The sequence below is a fragment of the Leucoraja erinacea genome, chromosome 9 (assembly GCF_028641065.1).
Source record: "Leucoraja erinacea ecotype New England chromosome 9, Leri_hhj_1, whole genome shotgun sequence".
Classification (NCBI taxonomy): Eukaryota; Metazoa; Chordata; class Chondrichthyes; order Rajiformes; family Rajidae; genus Leucoraja; species Leucoraja erinaceus.
In genome coordinates, this window is record NC_073385.1 from 59,584,419 (window position 1) to 59,607,236 (window position 22,818).

Consider the following 22,818-nt stretch of genomic DNA (forward strand, 5'->3'; position numbering starts at 1 on the left):
TTCGAAAGATATTTGGACAATAATCTGGACAGGAAGTGTTTTAAGGGATACTAAACCAAGTGCAGGCCCGTTGGGTCTGCTCCCCCAATGGTGCGATTCCCCCCAACCCAATATTCAACCATGCACCCGTCTCCTCCAACGGAACTGAACCCGTTCCCAAATGTAAGATTCCAGCACTCCCCTGCCTCCCTCAGCAGTGGATTAAAAAAAAATTCCAATTGCACCTCCCCTGCCTGCTGCAGCAGTTCCAATTGCAATACCAATTGGCCCTCCCCCTCCTGTTGAAGCACTTGCTGTGATATCCCATTGAGGTGAAAAGTTCAGAGTGTTCCTGTCTTGCAACTTTGTTTTGAAGTGTGTTGGAAGCTGATAGGAAGGAGCAGCGAATCAAAAGGCAGAAAGGCGGCAGCCACACAGTTTTAATATACAATAGATGTGCAAGATCCAGGCAAATGGGAAGAGCCCAGTATGCCAAATTGGTTGTCATGGACAAATTGGGCTGAAGTACCTGTTTCCATGCTGTATTGATCTATAACTACATGACTCTGACTCTATCTCAAGCAGAACATTAAAAGCAAATATAAATAATGCAAAAACATAAAATCTTGAAGATAATGCAAACGAACAGACTGGGTACACTCATATCACACACTGAAGTGGTTAAACAGGACAGCTTGGTTATCAAGTAGAGAAAGATGAATAATGTCATTCATTTAAAATGAGATAAATAGCCCCAAGGGATTGAGGCAAAAGTTAAACATAGCACAGCAGTGATCACATCAGATTCTGCGAGATTCTGGCCTCTGCAGTGCAGGACTGTTTTAAGGTCACAGACTAGGATACACTCTGTAGTCCCCATGGAGAGGACATTGGTGAACTTACAGACTGTGTTACCAGCTACATAAAGTTCTGTGTGGATAGCATTGTCCCCGAGGAGATTGTACACTGTTTCCCCAACACCAAGCCCTGGGTCACCACTGACATAAAGGCCCTTCTCAAGCAGAAGAGGGCATTCAGGAATGATGACAGGGGAGAGGTGAAACGGGTGCAGAAAGACCTGAAGGCGATGCTAAGACACGGCAAGGACAACTGCAGGAGGAAGCTGGAGGTGAAAAATGCAGCAGAACAACATGAGGGGTGTGTGGAGCAGCAGGAAGAGCATTCCAGGCTATAAGGCCTGGGGAGGAAAAGCAATCAGGACTGGGCCAACGAGCTAAACCTGTTTTTGATTTGATGGTGGGGCCTTTCTCCCCTGCACCCCAACAGACTCTCGCTCTCAATCCCCCCTGGTCCACTTCCTCCGCCCTTGCTTTGTCATGCCTGACCATCAAGGCTGATAAGGTGAGGAAGGAGCTGAGCAGACTCCGCCCAGGCAAAGCACTGGGTCCCAATGGTGTCAACCCTAGGGTACTCAAGGCGTGTGCCAACCAGTTGTGCGGAGTACTCCAGCATAAGTTCAACTGGAGCCCGAGCCTGGAGAGGGTTACTTTTGATGTGGAAGACATCATGCTTGGTTCCTGTACCAAAGAGGACACGCCCCAGCTCCTCCAGTGACTACAGACTGGTGGCGCTGACTTCACACATCATGTAGTCCCTGGATAGGCTGGTGCTCATTCACCTGCAGCCCCTAGTTAAACCCTACCCGGACACCCTGCAGTTCGCTTAGCAAACAAAGATGGGGGTTGACGACACCATCGTTCCTATGCTCACCTGGATAAGCCGGGAAGCATTGTTAGAGTCATGTTTTTTAACTTCTCCAGTCCATCTGGCCTTCACTGCTAGGGAGCAAACTGACAAATATGCGGGCGGATGCTCCACTGGTGTCCTGGATCACCAACTACCTGACTGGACGACCACAATATGTCAGGCTACAGAACTGTGTCTCGGACATGGGGGTGAGCAACACAAGGGCCCCACAGGGGACGGTCCTCTCTCCCTTCCTGTTTACCATCTACACCTCGGACGTCAGATATAACTTTGTCTCCTGCCACTTGCAGAGGTTTTCAGATGACTGCAATTGTGGGCTCCATCAGTGAGGGGAGGGAAGCTGAATCCAGAGGTGTAGTCAACGACTTTGTTGAGTGGGTGCGAGCTGAATCACCTGCAGCTCAAAACTGACAAGACTAAGGAGTTGGTGGTGGACTTTAGAGGAGGGGAATATCCCCGTCCTCAATCTCCATCAATGGTGAAGATGTGCAGTTTAGCTGGGAGCGTACCTGGACAGTAAACTGGACTGGTCCAAGAATGCTGAGGCCCTGTACAAGAGACAGAGCTGGCTGTACTTTTTGAGACGGCTTCGCTCCTTCAACGTCTGTAGTAAGATGCTGTAGCTGTTCTATCAATCGGTGGTAGCCAGTGCCATCATCTTCGTTGCCGCATGCTGGGGCAGCAGGGTGAAGGCTGAGGATGCTAATAGGATCAACAAACTCATCAGGAAGGCCGGCTCCATCCTGGGGGCGAAGTTGGGTTCATGGGATGTGGTCTTGGAGGAGCATCCTGGAAAATACAGCTCACCCTCTCCATGACACACTGGACAACCTGAGGAGTACCTTCAGCAACAGACTGGTTCCACCAAGATGCAAGACAGAATGCCACAGAAGACCCTTCTTCCCTGTGGCTATCAAACTGCACAACTCCTCCCCCTTCTGTCGTGGAGTAGACCGAGATCCCCCCCCCCCCCCCCAATCTTTCCACTCATCACTTTAATTTCATGTTTCATATATTTTTTGTTTTAGGGCTTGGCAGATCAATTTCCCTGCTGGGATAAATAAAGTTCTATGGTATCGTATCCTCTACATCAGGGTGCTGTGAATTTCCTTGTCCGCATGAAGCTCACAGAGTAAACACTATACGTACAGTAATAATAAATAACAATAAATACAATGACAAGTGCAAAACAGAAGGGTGAAAAATTATAGTCCAAAATCCAAGTAGTGCAAAAGAATATTAAAGTACAATAATCGAATGACTGAAAAGAGTCGAGTTAAGAATAAAATTACGTGGTGGCACCTTCTGGAAAGGGATGTGAAAGAAGTGATTGGTTTAGAAGTTAGGTTCTTAAGTCTGGACGTCCAAACTGTCAGAAGGTTGGGGAAGGGACATAGGGAATGGCCGGTGTGGCAGACATCCTTGACAAAACTTCAAGTCTTCCCGATGCAACATGAAAATGGACTCGATGGAAGGAAGTGAGGAACCTATAAAAAGACTTGGTTGTGTTACCCACTCTGCAAGTTCAGGTTCTCAAGAGCAGAGCAGTTGCAATACCTGGCTGAGATACTGCTCATCACAGTAATTTTTATAGCGCAAATGTAGAAGGTCGAGAAAATCTTCATGGACATGCCGAATCTTCTCAAGAGAGTCAAGAGTGTTTTATTGTCATACGTTCCAGATAGAACAATGACATTCTTACTTGCAGTAGCACAACAGAATATGTAAACATAGTGCATTGTAAATATAAACGAGAAAAAAAAAAGTTCAGTGTGCGTATGTAATAACAACAATGATAGTCTGTGTAGTTCAGAGCTTATTTGAGGCGCTGATGTTGAAGAAAGATGCTGAAGAAAGTAAATGTGTTGTTGTGTTTGATCATCACATCAGTAAGAAGGGACCAGGTCAGGTTGCTGGTGATGTGGATGCCTAGGAACTTGAAGCTGTCAACCATCTCTACAGCAGCTCTATTGATGAGGACTGGATGTGTTTACCTCCTTGCTTCCTTAAATCATTTGTGATCTTTGTAACATTTACAGCCATTTGCGGTATTTGTTGAACTGCAAGATGTAAAGGCAAGAGTTCTACTTGTGCAACTCTGGTCAACAAAAGATGATGATATAAAACTTGTTTAAATAAATGCAAACAACAGAAGATGCATCACCGAATGGGAGACAAGTAGGAATGGGGATAGAAAGAGTTAGAACTACAAAATACAATTCAAGTCGAGGAAGGAGATCCTTACAAACAAGTGCAGGCAATATTGCAATTGAAAAATCAGAAAACGGCAGAATTATTAAGACTAAATCAAGGAGAGAAACAGTGCAAAAATTGCTGGAAAAACTCAGCAGGCGAGGCAGAATCTATGGAGAAAAGGAATAGGCGACGTTTTGGGTCGAGACCCTTCTTCGCCTGAAAAGGGGTCTCGACCCGAAACGTCACCTATTCCTTCTCTCCATAGATGCTGCCTCCCCTGTTGAATTTCTCCAGCATTTTTATCGACCTATATTCTCATGTCAGTATGAGGCGATTTACTACAATCTATTACTGGAGACCAACTCATTCATTTGGACAAATAACCTGATAAGTAGGGGGCAGGCAAAAAATACCTCAGGCCCATCCTAACATTCGGTTTGTCGCTAATTTGATCAACCCATTCTCCTGCCTGATTCCCAAAATGTTGATTTCCCCCATGACCAAAAATCTCTCAGCTTTGAATATGGCTCCATGAAAGGCTACAAGCCAACTGTTGGAACATGGGATTAGTATAGTCATTGATGGCTGGTATGGATATAGTGGACTATCGGGCGAAGAAGAAGCCATCACTGCCGGCCCGCGGCCAACTTCTACCGCGGGTCCGGCATGGACTGACCATCACCCCTGAAGGGGAGCTTCAACCACCGGCCCTGCAGTTTACGGTGCTTCTGGCTGCGGCGTAGTCCTTAAATCTCGACCGATCGGCCTACACCATCTTAAAGCCGCGGCCTCCGGTGAGGAAGAGCCGATCCTGGACTGACTCTGGACTCTGGTCCTGTCCAAGGGGGGGGAAATGGAGGAGGACTGGCCAAATTTTGTGCCTTCCACCACAGTGATGAATGCTGTGGTGGATGTTTGTGTTACAGCTTTATTGTGGTTGTGTGTTCTTTATTATTGTACTGCTGCTGACAACCCAAATTTCCACCGACCCTAGTTGTGTGGCAATAAATTATATCTATCAATTATATCTATCCTTCTCTCCAGAGATGCTGCCTGTCCCGTTGAGTTACTCCAGCATTTTGTGTCTATCTTTGATTTGAACCAGCATCTGCAGTTCCTTCCTACAATAGTGGACCATCATATCTGTTTCGGCAGTGCATGACTCTGGTTTCAGGTATAATGACTGCAACAACAACTCACTACAATACAAAATTTGAAAGATTCGCAAACGTCTTTGTCATCTATTCTATTCTTTTTTTTTTTGTTTATTTTATTAGAAGTTAATACAGTACAAAACAGTACAGTGGAACCTAATTTTAGGTGCCAACTATGTCATACCGTAATCCATTCTATGTACAACCTCTAGTTTTATGTTTTGAGAAGGAAGTAAGCAAGACAAGAAAAAGAAAACAATAGAAAGGGGAAAAAGTGGAAAAATAGATGATAGAGAATAGAAAAACGTGAAGTGTGTATATAAAAAAAAGAAAAAGTGGGAAGTAGAAATAGAAGAGAAGGCCCCTTAAAAGAGAATTTTTCAAATCTTTATTCGGAGATGTAGATTAGCATGAACTGAAATCAGCAATCTTTACGGTACCGCTGCATCACATGATTCCAAAAAGTCGATGAAAGGAGACCAACTCCTTAAGAATTGGTCATATTTATCTATTAGTCGGAGTCTCATTTCTTCAAGGCGTGCTATGTCCATCATATTCCTAATCCACATTTTAACAGTTGGTATGGTTGTATTTTTCCAAAATTTAAGTATCAATTTCTTTCCAATTATTAACCCATAATTAAAAAAAACGTTTTGGTCTTTATTTAAATTGATATCTTCTACTATTATTCCAAATATAATCCATTCCGTTTTAGGTTCTATTGTGGACTTGAAAAGCTTTGTAAATATATCAAATATATCACTCCAAAATTTATTCAGCTTTGTACATCCTACAAATGAATGCGTTTTATTAGCGTTTTGAAACAAACATTTATCGCATCTGGGAGAGACGTTTGGATAACATTTATTCAACCTCGTTTTTGAATAATATAGTCTATATAATAATTTGAATTGAATTAAATTATCTTGCATTAATAGAACAATTATGTGTGTTCATCAGATACTTTTCCCATCTATCCTTCGAGATCTTTATCATTAGCTCATGTTCCTACTCTTCTCTTAATGCTTCTGTTGAGGGTAATTCTCTATTTAATATATTATTATAAAAGTATGATATTAGTTTTTGTGAATCAACCTTAATATTAATTGCTTCTTCTAAAGGGTCTAAAAATATAGTTTGAAATCTATGTGTATATTTCTTCATAAAGTCACATATCTGTATATATTTAAAATATTGATTATCCTTCAGTTTAAATTTTAATTTTAAATGTTGAAATGATAACAGTTTGCCCAATTCATCCCCTACTTTCCTAATCCCCAGTCTATCCCATTGTTGATATGTTTTGTCGATGAGAGATGGTTTGAATGCGGGGTTGTTCAATAGTGGGGTTAGTACTGATAGATTATTTGAGTTCAAGGATACTTTTATTTGTTTCCAAATTCTTATTGTATTGTGAATAATTGGGTTCTTCTTATATATTATTCAATTTTATCGGTGAGAGCAAGATCGTTCCTATATCGTGCGGATAGCACTCCTCTTTCTCCATTCTTATCCACTCCAACTGCTGAGTGGAACTATCTAACCAGTACATTATGTTCTTAATATGCACTGCCCAGTAGTAATACATAAAGTTAGGTAATGATAAACCCCCAACTTCTTTAGGTTTACACAAATGGTTTCGTTGAATTTTATGTGCTCTGTAATCCCATATAAAATTAGTGATAGTAGAATCTAGTTTTTTGAAAAAGTATTTTGGAATATATATTGGGATCGCTTGAAACAAATATATTAATTGTGGTAAGAAAGTCATTTTTATAGCATTCATTCTACATCAATGAGAGCGGGAGCGTTTTCCAAAATTTAATCATATCATTCAGTTTATTTAATAGTGGCATAAAATTGGCACCAAATAATGATTTGTGTCTTCTCGTAATTTGAATACCCAGATGCTTGAATTTCTGCATCTATTCTATTCTATTCCGATATTGACCCCCAGTTCGAGATTTGCCCCCAGCAAACATGAACTACTGACCAGACCCCTCCAACATGTGTCAATTTTATAATCTCCAATATATTTACTCAGAGTTTCGTAAATGGACAACTCACTCTTCCCAGGAATCAACCTAATGTATCCAGTCTGCTTTGCTTTCATGCCAAGTACATATCTTAAATAACAAGACCAAAACTGTGGTTTCCTCAATTGGCATTCCGTTTGGCTTATAAAAGGTTTCATGTACCTACATGCTGTCTTTGTGGCTCTTGCACGGGAATATCTAGCTGTTTTCCAAATCAGATACTGAGTGGTCTTAGAATCATAGTTACACATCACACATTTGTCCCCCTGAATACACATGGAGCATCAAACACCCAATACATTGACCCTACCTCAATCCCATTTTATTTTCTCTACTATCCCCTCAGCTAAACCTCAAAATCCTACCATGTACCAACACGAGGGTCAATTAACCTTACTGACCCACACAGTAATCTTTATATTGTGGGAGGAAGCTGGACCACAGAGAGGCAGATTATGCGAACTTCACACACAGGTCAGGATTGAACCCAGATTGAAGCTGTGGTAGCAGCTCTACCAGCTGGATTGATCAGTCTCTTCAGATCTATCTGAACACCTTCATTCTTTGGCCATATATTGTCAAAATACTAATCAACTGTTCTATTCTTCCTACCAAATTGAATACCATCACATTTCCTAAATTAACTTCACCTACCCATTCACTTACCCTGTCCAAATCTTGAACCTTTTTTTGCATCCTCCTTACAGATTACTGTTCTATCTATGTACAATTATTTCATTCAGCTAAGTCAGTAATACAGATAAAGTTGCTTAGAGCCCAGAAACTATCTCTTATGGCACTTTACTAATACCTGAAACTGACCGGTAGATTATTTTCTGACAGTTTACCAATCATCTATCCATGCAGATACATAGTGCTCAGTACCATGGATGGGTATCTTATGCAAGGTAACATTTTGCACGCACCTTCTCAAATGGCATTGAAAATTCAAATTCACTACATGGTCTGGTTCCTCCTGCTAATCACGTTATCCAAAAACCCCCCCAACATATTTGCAACTAACACTATTATCCAATTATGTGGATATTGGAAACAACAGAAAAGGCTCAATGTTTTGGTGTGACGGATGGAGGTAAACGAGGAGGGAGGTTGCACTATTGCTTTGGGAGAACATAATAGTCCGTGGAGAGTGGCAACTCTTCGTGTAGCCGTCCTAGAAAAGGATCAGCTATCATCCACTGTGGACGAAATGTGTCGGAAGGAACTGCAGATGATGATTTACACTGGAGAAAGACACAAAATGCTGGAGTAACTCAGCAGGACAGGCAGCATCTCTTGAGAGAAGGAATGGGTGATATTTTGGGTCGACACCCTTCTTCCCAACATTTTCTGAATGTATTATACTGTTGAGAATATAACAAACAGGAGTCAAGTAGAGCATCTAACCCTTCCAGCCTAACACGCCATTCTTTAGGATTATGGCAGATCTGTTACTTCAGTTCCATTTTCCAACACTAGCCCACATCTCTTTACTTCCTTTATAGCAAGAATATCATTGTTCCATTGTCGGTACATAACTATTAAATACTCGACTCAATAACCAGAAATCTATTGCTTTGTATTTGATGGATAAAATCATTCAAGGCTCTACAGACTAAATAATTCCAAAGGAACCACCCTCAGTCTAAGTAATCATCTCATCTCAGTTCTAAACAGACTGCCGCTCATTTTGAGTTGATGACCCCCTGGTATGGAGAATACAGTCCTGGTCTACTCATTCTCTTCTCATGTCAAACCAGTGATCTCAGAGCCAGTCTAGTGAATTATTGCTGTCCTCCCTCTATGGTGATTTTTTAATATATTTTCCAAAAAGCCCAAAACTAGACATAATATAGGCCATCCCTGGATTATGTAATGGTTCAATTCCTAAATATTGCCCATACACTGGGTTATCCACGTCAGAAACATATATGTGTAGGAAACAACTATAGATGCTGGTTTAAATCGAAGATAGACACAAAATGCTGGAGTAACTCAGCGGGACAGCCACCATCTCTGGAGAGAAGGAATGGGTGACGTTTCGGATCTGAAGAAGGGTCTCGACCCGAAATGTCACCCATCCCCTTCCCTCCAGAGATGCTGCCTGCACCGCTGAGTTACTCCAGCATTTTGTGTCTACCTAGTCAGAAACATATGTTCTCTGCAGCAACCCACATGGCGTCACTCTACAAAACATGTCTTAATTAAACCTTCCTTCCCCCTCTCCCAACTCCCCTTTCATCATCGCCCCCTTACACCGTCCCACCTCTACCCCCCCCCCCCCCCCCCCCCCGCCAATCCTCCCTCCTCCCCCAGGCAGCTCTGCATCTCTATCCCCGACCTCGTAACGCTTTCGCTTCTGTCCCTTCTCTAGCGTATTCTGCGCACCTTCTCCGACTTACCTCCGTAACTGGAACACTCCATTTGGACACCTCGGCGGCGATGCTGACCCGGCTAAAAGCGCCGAGCAGGAGAAGGTAAAAGTAACTGGACCCTCCGCCCGGGCCCAACATCATCCCCACCCGCGCGCGGCCCTGCGGTGCGGCAGCCACCTCACTCCCACACAAACGACCCGTCACTTCCGCCTCCCGCAAGGCGCTGCTGCCCAAAGATCTTAGAGGATGTCCTCTATAATCTTTGCTGCTGCCGCGGTAGCTGCGCGGTCCTCCCGCCGCCGGAGGGCGCTGCTGCCGAGGCCACTGCGCGGTCCTCCCACCGCCGGAGGGCGCTGCTGCCGAGGTCGCTGCGCGGTCCTCCCGCCGCCGGAGGGCGCTGCTGCCGAGGCCACTGCGCAGTCCTCCCACTGCCGGAGGGCGCTGCTGCCGGGGTCGCTGCGCGGTCCTCCCGTCGCCATGGGGGCGCTGCTGCGCGGTTGGTTGTCCCTCTCCCCGCAGACCAGGCCCGGTTCCCTCACTCACAGTTCGATCCGCTCTATGATCTTTGGTTCGATCCTCTCCGTAATCCATTCTTTCTGAGTCCGAAAAAGGGTCTCGAACCGAAACGTCACCCATTTCCTTCACTCCAGAGACTATAATAAAGATTGATCTCGCATTGCATTGCATGAATGCATAAACATCCCCAAAGAGCACAAAATTCCTATTAGAAGTCGTGAATCACCACAAAGAAATGTCAACGTTCCTTCTCTCTCATATCAACTTTAATTTACCTGTTAAGCAATTGCAGTTTACCCTGAAAATCACATTGGATTTTGATCCAATCGTCTGAAGAAGGGTTTCGGCCCGAAACGTTGCCTATTTCCTTCGCTCCATAGATGCTGCTGCACCCGCTGAGTTTCTCCAGCTTTTTTGTGTACCTTCGATTTTGATAGCCTGAATCAAAGATCATAGACTAGAGCGGATCTTTGGCCTGAATATCTGTTTCTGAAACGTATGAATACGCATCCCAGCATCCATGTGATGGGCCAACAAAGTCGAGGGGACTGGCCAAGAGAGAATGAGTGGCAGCTGCAATAGAGCCAGATGGAAATTCAGTAAATAAACCACCTGTTCAATGACTCCATGTTGACAGACTAGCAAGACACAAGGAAGATTGAAACAGAATCAACTAAGATGGAAGCCCACTCTGAAAGTTTCAAGGAGGCCAGGTACTGGAAAAGTGCAATTTCCATTTAATTATGCTGTCACTTGGTCACTAGAAATTACTTTTTATAGATGAATGTAAATCTACATTTTTATAGATGGGCATCATAGTCTGCAGGACAAGTTGGGCTGAAGGGTCCAGTGTTAAGCTGTACAACTCTAAGATCTCGTATATCAATCTTGATAATTCTGTTAATAGCACACCTGGAAAGTGAGTAAAGGTAAGAACAACTTGATAAAGGTATGCCTGGCCCACGTAAAACTTGATAACACAATGGTTCTGAATAGAACATATGGCAAGGGAGTGAGTAGTTACAGGAAAATGAAGTGACACCTTGTCATGGTAACAAATTCCTGTGTTGAACAAATTACATCAAATTTGAGTGGATCATTTGCAGAATCACAAGGTACAGAGACAGCCATTTGGCTGATCAACTGACTGAACCATTCACTGTTTGGCCATTCAGCAAGATGGTGTTGAAGCATGGCAACTCTGCATAAAGGAAGTTACATTTCTCGTTTCCCTTTCCCCTGACTCTCAGTCTGAAGAAGGGTCTCGATCTGAAACGTCAACTATTCCTTTTCTCCAGAGATGCTGTTTGACCCGTTGTTACTCCAGTTTTATGCGTCTTATCTTCGGTTTAAACCTGCATCTGCAGATCCTCCTTACACAAGTTAATGGGAATGTTGGAAGAATATAGAAATTGATATTGTGTAGGAAGGAACTGCAGATGCTGGTTTAAACCGGATAGACACAAAAAGCTGGAGAAACTGAGCGGGTCAGACAGCATCTCTGGAGAAAAGGAATAGGTGATGTTTCGGGTCGAGACCCTTCTTCAGACCTGTGTGCTGCCATACACTCAATTAATTGAATGGTGGCCTCTATTGCATGGAGGAATAGATAGTATTTTGAGATTTTTTTTTAAGTTTACACATTTTTTAAAGTTTCCTTTCATTATTTAAAATATAGTACAATCCTTCCATAAACTTAGTACTATTTACGAATTATATTTGAGGACTGAATTGAAACAACTTATTTTATGCAATCAGATATAATATCTCCCACATTATACCAAGTGCATTGAAAATACATATTTACCGGTGGGGGCGCTGCACTGGCAGCAGCCCTGTCAGCAGCGTGTTAGTCTTTTCAACTTTTTTTATTTTTTTAGTATGTCTTAAAGTCTGTTTTTAGTGTTTCTTAGTGTGTTTTGTGTGGGGGGGGGTGAGGGGGAAACCGTTTCGGCCGCCTCCTCCAAGGAGAGGTGACTTTTTTCCAGGTCGCCTCCCCCGTGGCCTAACAGCGAGGATCGGCGCGGCCTTTCCCAGAGACGCGCCCGGGGCTCGGGGCTCCGGGGCGGGTGCAGCGTGGACTGTCAGCATGGAGCTGGGGCTCGCTGGAGGGGAGCGCTCCGTTTCGTTGGCCCGCAGCAGACGGCAGCCTGAAGCAGCGGTCTGCACAGCTCCAGCTGGCGCGGCGTCTACAGCCCGGGATCCCTCGTGGGGGACCCGGGGGGAAGAAGAAGCTTCCACCGCCGGCCCGCGGCCAACTTCTACCGCGGGTCCGGTATGGACTTAACATCACCCCTGGAGGGGAGCTTCGACCGCCGGCCCTGCAGACTGCGGTGCTTACGGCTGCGACGTGGAGGGAACTTTAAATCTTCGGCCGCCGGCCTATACCAACTAAAAGCTGTGGTCTCCGGTGGGGAAGAGCCGACTCTGGACTTACCTGGACTTGTACCATGTCCTTTTACCATCTGGACGCCCGCAGCGACTGCTGCGGAGGGTTGAGGTCCCGACCACGGGGGGAAATGGAGGAGGACTGGCCAAATTGTGTGCCTTCCACCACAGTGATGAATGCTGTGGTGGATGTTTATGTTAAAAATTTATTGTGTTTTTGTGTGTGCCCTTTATCATTGTATCGCTGCTGACGTATCATTTCACTTGCACTTTTTGTGCAATGTGACAAATAAACCGTTGTATTGTATTGTATTGTATTGTATTAACTTCAAATGTGAGAAATATGTTTGACATATCATGCGTTTCTAGATTTGAGTAAGACCCGTTCTTCAAAAGCAATATTCCACATTAAATCTATTGACCAGCAATGAGATGCACTGGGCTGTATGTGAATGATCTGGAAGCCAAGCAGAAATTCTGTTTTTTTTTTAAATATATTATACTGATCGGTAGGAAGGAATATTTCTCTAATCTTTGACATCTATCATACTGATCTATTATTAACTTTATTTTTAATATTGAAGTACACGCAACAATGACTTCTCCCTGTTTACATTCCCTAATAGTGCATTTGCAGAGGCAGGTGAAAGCAGCGAGTTCAAGACCATTGAAGACATTGCATTCTACAGGTATAGTTCTGTTTTTGGAGGTAATCAGGTCAGGAATCAAATTTCCCTTTCTCAATTTTCCTCTGTCCACTCCGCCGTGACTTGCACTTGCAGGCACAAGAGACTTCAGATACTGGTGTCTGTACCAAATAAAGGATAGAAACTGGAGGAATTCAGTGGGTCTGGCAGCAGCTGGGGAGGGAAACGGATAGATGATGATTTGAGTGGAGACCCTATATCCAGACTAAAAGAGTGGAGGGGAAGTAGCCAATCTAAAGAGGTGATGGGGTGACACGACGGTAAGAGCTGGTAAGCAATAGGTGGATACAGGTGAAGATGGGTTGATTGTCAGATAACACACGTGGGTAGGGGAGGGGCATGTGGAGATTACAAAGGCTGTGAGGTGATAAGTTGAGAACAAAGGGTGCGGATTGTGGAACCTGATGGGAAAGGAAGGTGATGAATGATGGGAACTGAAGGAGGGGATGTATGAGCAAAATGGGGTGGCAGGGATCCAGTGGAAGGAATGTTTGGGGGAGGAGAAAAGGACAGAGGGGTGCAGGTTACCTGAAATGAGAAAAGTCAGTGTTCATGCCATTGGCATCGAATGCCATAGGCAAAGTCTCTGTCTCACCTGGAGGATTGTTTAGTTACTTGGATGGAAGTGAGGGAGGGAGGGAGGTGTAGGGACAGATGTTACACCTCCTGCAGTTGAAGAGAAAAGTGCCTGGGCAGGGGTGGTGGAGAAAGACGAGCAAACCAGAGAGTCATGGAGAAAGTGGTTCCTGCAGAAAGTAGCAATGGGTGGGGAGGGGGAAGATGTGACAGGTTACATTGTAACTGACAGAAATGTGTTAAAAAATGATGCGCTGGGTGCGGAGGCTCGGGAGATGAAAGATAAGAACTATGGGAACTCTATCCCTGTTCCGTCTGAAGGGAGGTGGGGCGAGAGCAGAGGTGTGGGATATAGATGAGATACAAGTGAGGACTTGGTCACCACAGTGATTTGTGCTGATCGGAGCAATGGATGTTTTTGATAGAATTAGAACAGCTTTCAGGTTTTTTAATTTGATCTTTTGATTCAACACTTGCAAGTCCAACTGTAAATGCATTTAGAATCAGAAGAATTTACAGCACAGAAAGAGATTATTCAAGTTCAAGTTCGAATTTATTGTCACGTGCACCAATTAAGGTACAGTGAAATTTGAGTTGCCATACAGTCATACTAAGTGAAAAGCAACAATACATACAGCCACATAGAATAAAATTTAACATAAACATCCACCACAGCGGAATCCACATTCCTCACTGTGATGGAAGGTACTGTAATAAAGTTCAATCATCTTCCTCCTTTGTTCACACGTGGTCAGACGTGGCCGGGGCCGTTGAACCCTCCACAATCGCCGCTGCCGACGGTCCTATGTCTAAAGCCCTTGCGTCGGGATGATGGAAGCTCAGCTAATCACATCCAATTTGGCTTGATTACTCGGTGTCTGGGATTTCGTTGAGGGGGGATGAGGATGCCTTCCTTTATATACCAGCAATAAATGTATGCCTGGACATTTAAAACAAATAACACCATTGTGATGCAGGAACATTTCAGTCCAGAAAACTGCCTGAATTCACAGGAAAAAGCATACCTCTCAGATGTGCACAACCAAGATGTTACTTTTATATTTAGCCTCCCTTTTGTTGCTAAACTAGTCCAAAGCTATTTCTCCCTCTTGCTTCCTGTTGCTGGGTACTGAAGGTTGGGGCACATTGAGCTGACTGATTGAAATGGTTCCTCTTGTGCTGGAGCCCAAGGCCTTTGAATGCTTTTCGTAGTCAAGGCATTGACTTTGCAAATGAAGCAAAATGATTTGTGCTTACTGGGTGTCACAAAGGAGGCATTTTAGTGTAATGATTTAAAGATTAAAAATGTTGCAGACACACTTTCACACAATATCATCATCAGCCACTTTTGGATACATTTAGGGACTGATTAATATCAATTACTCAAGAGCCATGCTATTTTCACATTTGGGTCTTTATATTTGAAACATAGGTGACTTTCATTCCTGCAGTCCAGGGTCTGGATTTGAAACTCATTCTTAGTGGGTAGAGACCAATGATAAATCCATTGCAATGCTTGTCTTTCAGTTTAGTCATGTTGCACAGAGACTGCTTTGCAAATGCAGAGATTTTTGCATCAGGTAGGAGAATCAAAAAACCAGAGGATGTAGGTTTAAGTAGAGGGGCAAAATTAAATAGGAACCTGAGGGGCAACCTTTTCACTCAGAGAATGATAGATATATGGAAACAACTGCCAGAGGAGGTAGTTGTGGCAGCATTTAAAAGACTCTTGGACCGACCAGTACAAGGATAGGGCAAATACGGGCAAATGGGATAAGCATAGATGGGGCATGGTGGGCGTCATGGACAAGTTGGGCTGAAAGGCCTATTTCCGTGCTGTATGACTAAGACTATGTTGATGTTTGTGTTTGCACCTACAGACCTTGCTTTGAGGGAATGCAAACTGCTGCAGTTTTGCTTGTGTGTTTACTTTATTGTATTTGTATTTTATTCACAAGCTACGGCTTTCTAAGTTGATGCATGCTTCCTTTGTTGTTTTTGTAGTTTCTTAAGAAGGTTGAAGGGGGGCCTTGTTACTACATAGAAATACTAGATTAAAGAACGTCATTCAATTCGCCAGGAAAATTAAAACAAACATGAGCAAAGATGCCACCTTCTGACGATTAACTGTAATTGATATTTTCTAAACCTAAAAGAGTAATGGAGCATCTATTAAAGATAAACTAGGGGAGCTACCTGAATACGAAAGATCTGGGTCAACAAATGTTAAGGGAATTAGCCTTAGTTCTTGTGGTGTAGGCACACTGTCATTGCCCTCACCGTTTGAACTAGAGAGGGAAAAATATTAGCCTGGGTATTTCTCTCTCCCTATACCTCCTCCCTCACATCCATCCAGTGACCTCAGCAGTCCTTCCAGGTGAGACACAGGTTCATGTGCACCTCTAAGCTCATCTAGTGTATTTGGTGCTCACGAGATGGCCTTGTTTACTTCGATGAGACCAAGCATAGACTCGGCAATTGTTTCGCCATGGTCTACTGGATTGCCCTTTTAACTCACGATCCCATTCTCATACTGATCTTGCTGTCCTGGACCTCCTCCATTGCCAAAGTGAAGGTGCACGCAAACTGGAGGAACATTACCTTGTATTCCACCCGGGTAGCTTACAACCCTACAGTATAAACTTTCAATTCTCCAATTTTAGGTAATTAGAAACATAGAAAATAGGTGTAGGAGTAGGTCATTCGGCCATCATGGTTGATCATCCAAAATCAGTACCCAGTTCTTGCTTTCTCCCCATATCCCTTAATTCCGTTATTTCTAAGAGCTACTGTATATCTAACTCTCTCTTAAATATATCCAGTGAATAGGCCTCCACTGTCGTCTGTGGCAGAGAATTCCACAGATTCACAACTGTCTGGGTGTAAAATGTTTCCGCATCTCAGTCTTAAATGGCCTACCCTAGGGGTGGGGAACCTTTTCATGTTGGAATGCTGCATTAAGTTAGCTGTAATCTAATAAGGCCGCATCCAAGAAACTTCAATTAGGCATACTTAGCCCTCATGACTTACTTTTTTTTATTGTGGCCGTCAGTCGGGGAAGATTATTTTGTTGAATCTTCGTTTACTCTTTAGTATTTTAAATATGTTCATTTTAAAATAAAATAAAAAAGAATGAAAGACAAACAAAAACATACTAATAAAAATAAAAGGATTTGTTCTACAAAATTTGGATTTATTCAAAAGGCCGCACTAAATGGCCGCAGGTTCCCCACCCCTGGCCTACCCCTTATTCTTAAACTGTGACCCCTGGTTCTGGACTCCCCCTGCATCAGGAACATTTTTCCTGCATCTAGCCTGTCCAATCCATTCAGAATTTATATGTTTCTGTAAGATCCCTTTAACCAACAACCCCTCACCCTGTTTCTCTTTCATGGCTACTCTGCAATTACCTAGAATGACTCTGAAGGGGGAAGTTGAGTGACAGCAAGATCAAATTCAACAATACTCTCTTGCTTCATAGTTAAACAACAAAATATATATCAACTAAATATACACAAAAAGAATGGTTTCTTGGATAATGTTTAGTGTATGAGACTATTTCAGTCTTTATGACAGAAATAAAGTAAACCAGAAATGCAAGAATTAATGAGGTAGTTTTTTCAGTAAAGTCACTGCACTTAGTATATATTATAACTTGCATGGATAATATAAGAGTTATTTTAAGATGGACTTGGACAGAGGATGAAAATAACTGTAAAGTAGTGAGTTCATTGATGTATTGACTAAAGGCCTATAATACAATTGAAAAGAGACTTATGATTGTAAGAGTCCTTATGAGTGCAACATGAAGACTTTATTAAATATTTTGAGAAAAACAAATTGTGTGCTGAAACTTTAGGAAGTATTGAAGCAATTTACAGTCACTAAATAAGGAATGTGGCTATTTATTGCGTGACCAAGTACAGCCTATTTGTACAAGTGCCACAAAGAGGAAATTATATATAAGACAGACTTGGTTGAACATTAATGCTCACGCCACTATTGTTAGCCCTGGTAACTGTTGTCACAGCACTTAAATCTGTGTAGAAGATTGGTGATTAAATTCATCATGTATCACCAATAACTTAATGTTTTTTCTTGCTTCTACAGGCGTCAAAAAAAGTTATTGCCAGGGAACTCTCCATATCATGGCTTGCTGGATACAATTGAATTATCAGATTGCAGAGCCAAACTGCATCTCCTAAATGAAGAGAATAAGGTTAGCACTAGAGAGAAAGGGTTCTGTCTTAATTTCCCAATGGATCTAAAGCTGTCCCGGTAATACAGATATTTTAAGCACAAAATAACACATTTTCTGTGTGTAATTTCATAGTGAATCATTTTTATACATGATTGCATAAAAGTTTTGTTTATTATTGTCATGGGTACCGAGGTACTGTGAAAAACTTTTTGTTGTGTGTTATCCAGTCAAAGAAAAGACTATACATGATTACAATCAAGTAATCCAAGTGTATAGATACAGGATAAATAGTATAACATTTAGTGCAAGATAGACTCTGATTAAAAGTAGTTCAAAGGTCTCTATTGAGGTAGGTGGGAGATCAGTACTCTAGCTCGTGAGAGGATGGTTCAGTTGCCTGATAACTGCTGATGTCTCAGCTGCACATGGTAACTGAGATGGTGTACACAATATATATGTAATGTAATTGCATATGCTTTTAATGAGTATAAAGATCTTGAAACCTTTTTTTATTCCATTGAAATGTTTGCATTGAATTGGAATTTGAATTAAATTATTTAAAAAAGAAACATACATTTCACAACTGAACTTTTAAACTTGCATTATTAAATATTTTACTTGAAACTCTCAGCTGTGTCCAAAGGTCTGGGATTAACATAATTACCCTCGCTGTGAACTGAAGCCAGCTTGGGCAAACTGAGTACCTGTGGAATTTCTGTGGGAAATTATGTGTGCCTATGGTGACACCATTATTTCTGCCTCAGGCGAAGTTGATTGCATATTTCATTGCAAAATCAATGGTACTTGCTGTAACTCACTAGGTTAATTTGGTGTGCATAATTTTGCACGTAATATTTATGTAATTATTTTTGTTTTTATCATTTAAAAATAAATTGGATAGTTATATGGACGGGAAAGGTATGGAGGGTTATGGTCTGAACGCAGGTGTATGGGACTAGGGGAGAATACGTGTTCGGCACGGACTAGAAGGGTCGAGATGGCCTGTTTCCGTGCTGTAATTGTTATATGGTTATATGGTTATATATGTTCTTCTCATATTCAATTTTCCTGCTTGATATCCTGTCGTACAAAATTCTCCCCATCTCAACCTTGAGTAAAGCATCCTCAGCTCTCTGGGGTAGACGGTTCTATAGGACAAATACTTCTCTTCAGCCTTGCGTAGTTGACCCCTTATCCTGAAACTATACTTCCAAATTTTAGACTCCTCACCAGGAAAAATATCTGCGAAGAAAGCAAATGTTAGAGCACACATTCAGCACACCAATTCCAAGCCAACCATCAAGCACCCATTTACACTAATCCTACAATATTCCCCTTTATAATCCACTTTTCGATCAAATCCTCCAGATTTTACACTCACCTGCACTTGAGGGGTAACTTACTGCGGTTGGTTAACCTATTGACCCACTCATCTTTGGGCGTGGAAGGAAATCGGAGTAACCTGGGGAAACCCCCACAATCACAGGGAGAATGTACAAGCCACCCCGGCAGCACCTGAAGGCAGGATTGAACCTTGGTTGCTGGAGCTGTGAGGCAGCAACTCTACCAGCATTTCCACGGTGCCACCATGTTGTGGCAGGAATTTCATTGGGCAGTGACGTTGCCACCCATGAGACAGGCTGGATCATCCGAACCATGTCTGTCCACCATGCTAGTCATGGTGATAACGACTGAGTTTGGTAGGCTGGTCCTGTGGTTAAAAAAAAAAACAGAAGGCTGGAAGAATTCAACAAGTCGAGCAGTATCTGTGGAGGCAGATGGTGTTAGTCAGTGTTTCAGGTTGAACCCCTGCATCAGCAGACTTGGGGTCGCTCACTGGTTCTTGGAAAATCTAATGCATGATGAACTTAGTGAGAATATAATGTGGAAAAATGTGAGGTCATCCTTTTCAGCATGCAAGGAGAAAGAACAGTCTGCATTATAAGAAGATAGACACAAAAAGCTGGAGTAACTAGTGGGGACAGGCAGCATCTCTGGAGACGAGGAATGGGTGACATTTCGGGTCGAGACCCTTCTTCTTCAGAATGATGGGAATGTGGGGAGAATAAAAAAGGATTAGGGAAGGATCGCTGTAAGTGAGATTAGTGTTTGGTGTAGACTCAGTGGTGAAAAAAAGTTTCCATGTTTGAACTCTATTCCAACCACATTTTATATATTATCAAAAGCATAGAATCATAGAATGATACATAGTAGAAACAGGTCCTTTGGCCCAATTTGCCCACACCGGCCAACTAGTCCCACCTGCCCCTGCGTTTGGCCCATATCCCTCCAAACCTGTCCTATCCATATACCTGTTTAACTGCTTCTTAAACATTGGGATGGTCCCTGCCTCAGCTACCTCCTCTGGCAGCTTGTCCCATACACCCACTGAAATTTGTGTGAAAAAGTTACCCCTCAGATTCCTATTAAAGCTTTTCCCCTTCAACTTAAACCCATGTCCTCTGGTCCTCGATTCACCTTCTCTGGGCAAGAGACTGCATCTACCCGATCTATTCCTCTCATAATTTGATACACCTCTATAAGATGTTTACCGAGTGGAGGGACTGGGTTGCCATTACCCCAGACCAGAAAACCACGAGTGTGCTGCTTGTGGCTTCCAGTCATGGAAGATGGGAGAGGTAATTGTAGAGAACGTGGTAAGTAAAGAGCAGAAGACCACAAAGGGGCAGTGTTCTGGGAGCTGGCTGTGGCTGGGCAAAGTGGGTCAAAGCTCTGAAGTGTTGATAGTATGAACCAAGGGGAGAAACCAGCTGACTGAATTATTTACAGAATGTGCTTAGTCTATGGTGTCATGTGATACAAACAGTGTCAGGATTTAATTGGTTATGGTTAATATGATCAGTCAATGATGTTGATAATTGAGGTCGTTTTAGTCATATTTCAATGGTGCTAATATTCAAGAGCAGATTGCTTCCCCTTTTTAAAAGTCATGATATTTTCATTCCTAACTAATGAATAAGAAGAAAATTTGACAATAGGTAATCCAAACTGCTGATTTCAAGTTGTAAAGATCACTTGCATGTAAGATGTAATGATCGGAAACCAAGGCTGCTTTTAGCAATGTCCTTTATATGTTGTCAACATCTTCATTAATCTGTGTGTTGATTTCTTCATTAATGATGATTTGAATGGATTGAGACAGGTGTGTAAATAAAGTTTAAAAGCATACTTATTGTCCTTTAAATTTCAGGTTACACTCTTTATGGAGCTCTTTGTTCTACAGAATAATGTGATCAGAATAAAAGTGAACGAGTTGAATCCATTGAAGCCGAGATATGAAGTGCCTGATGTTATCATTAATGAACTTCCCTCTCAAAGGTTAGGTACCTTGTACCACTTATGAAGCCTGGTAGAAACTCTTCTTTTTTTCCACAACTGCTGCAACTTGTAATAGATGGTAGCTGAATGTCAGTCGAAACAGGCGTTACATGAAAAGAACAAAGGAATGCAAGGAAATAGCTGGAGTATTTGGCCCTTTGAATCGAAGCTGCCATTCAATATGATAATGGCTGGTAAGCCCCAGCCTTAAATTCTCTCCTGTGTCAGTTCCCCACAGCCTTCAGTTCCTTTATCTTTCAAAAATTTAATTGACTCCACTTTTCGTACTTCTGGTGATTTAGCCACCAAAACACTCTGGGTGGGAGTATTCCTGCAATTCACCTGAGATTCGCCACCCTCTGCAAAAAGACATTCTCCTGTATCTCCAGACATAAGATGAGGAGGCAGTGGACAGAAGTAATGGCAAAAGTTAATGCCAACATACAGTCACTGCAGGAACTGGTTTAATGATTGTATTGAACTTACATGTCTTACCAACTGCATCACTAACTCGTTAATACCTTCCTATTGTACACATAATACTCTCCATGAATTATTAGTTTAGTTTAGTTTAGAGATACAGCGTGGAAACTGGCACTTCAGCACACCAGGTCCGTGCCGACCAGCGATCCCCGCACATTAACGCTATCCTACACCCACTAGAGCCAATTTTTACATTTACCAAGCCAATGAACCTACAAAACTGTACGTCTTTGTAGTGTGGGAGGAAACCGAATATCTCGGAGAAAACCCACGCTGGCCACGGGGAGAACATACAAACTCCGTACAGACCCATAGTCAGGATCGAATCCCAGTCTCCGGTGCTGCATTCCCTGTAAGGCTGGGCCACAATGACCACCCTGATAGGTCTTCACTTTATAAGCTTTGATTCATCTTTACTCGCTTAATACTTCTATTTGCCTCATATCCACATGAAATGAATAAAATATTCTGAAAAATTGGGAAAAGTCAAGCAGATATGCTTAAAAAAATATTGAAAGTGAATTTCTGGATGGAGATTTATTCTCTTGAATATTTATATCCATACCTTGTTATTTAAGTAGGGTCGACTGAAATTATCTCTTAGATTATTTATTACAGAAGCAAACGCTTTAACTAATGTGAGGATTGCAGACTACCTTTGAAACACAAGCACTGAAATGGGTGTTGTGGTTGCAAAAATGACATGATTGTAATGGCTAGATTTCTACCCTAGCCTATACACAGAATGTTAGCCTTTAAAATTAATTGGATATTTTATACCTTTTCAGGTGCATGGGTGTTTTTTATTTTATCTACATTTGTTTCTTGCACTTGTCCTAGATGGAAAGTTGTCATTTGTGGCAGGATCACTGCTTACAATCTGTTGTGTTTTCCAGTCTGATTATGGTATGTAGGGATGGACTCTCTGTAACACTGGCCACGGTCGACGGAGGCACTCAGATTCTAATTGTCGCCAAGCCGTTTAGAATGGAAGTTCGTGAACACGGCCAAATGTCCATGAGTGTGAATTCTCTCGGTCTTTTATACTTTGAACATCTCCGCAAAAATTCACAATCCGAAGAGTAAGTTTTCCATACGTCAATCTATGGCTAATCTGTTTCCTAACTTTGCTTGCCTCAG

General features: G+C 42.5%; 2 protein-coding genes across 7 annotated transcripts in view; one reads left to right on the plus strand and one right to left on the minus strand.

Moving 5' to 3' along the window:
- The window catches only part of LOC129700443 (transmembrane protein 87A-like), a 56,895-nt gene extending 47,029 nt beyond the window's left edge, over window positions 1-9,866 (minus strand). The window contains exon 1 of one of the 2 annotated variants that reach the window (XM_055640936.1): window positions 9,496-9,866. In XM_055640936.1, the coding sequence (XP_055496911.1) occupies window positions 9,496-9,609 (114 nt within the window). In that variant the 5' untranslated portion in view covers window positions 9,610-9,866. The remainder of the gene's footprint in view (window positions 1-9,495) is intronic. The other variant, XM_055640935.1, reaches the window with a different exon arrangement.
- A 110-nt stretch (window positions 9,867-9,976) lies between these two features.
- Window positions 9,977-22,818, plus strand: part of LOC129700442 (neutral alpha-glucosidase C-like) — a 58,166-nt gene continuing 45,324 nt past the window's right edge. For 3 of the 5 annotated variants that reach the window (XR_008724062.1, XM_055640930.1, XM_055640934.1), the window contains exons 1-5: window positions 9,977-10,697; window positions 12,999-13,061; window positions 17,766-17,874; window positions 21,068-21,195; window positions 22,575-22,760. Coding sequence is in view for 4 of the 5 variants with exons in the window: in XM_055640930.1 (XP_055496905.1) it covers window positions 10,663-10,697; window positions 12,999-13,061; window positions 17,766-17,874; window positions 21,068-21,195; window positions 22,575-22,760 (521 nt within the window). In the remaining variant the exon portion in view is untranslated. The remainder of the gene's footprint in view (window positions 10,698-12,998; window positions 13,062-17,765; window positions 17,875-21,067; window positions 21,196-22,574; window positions 22,761-22,818) is intronic. The other 2 variants (XM_055640932.1, XM_055640931.1) reach the window with 2 other exon arrangements.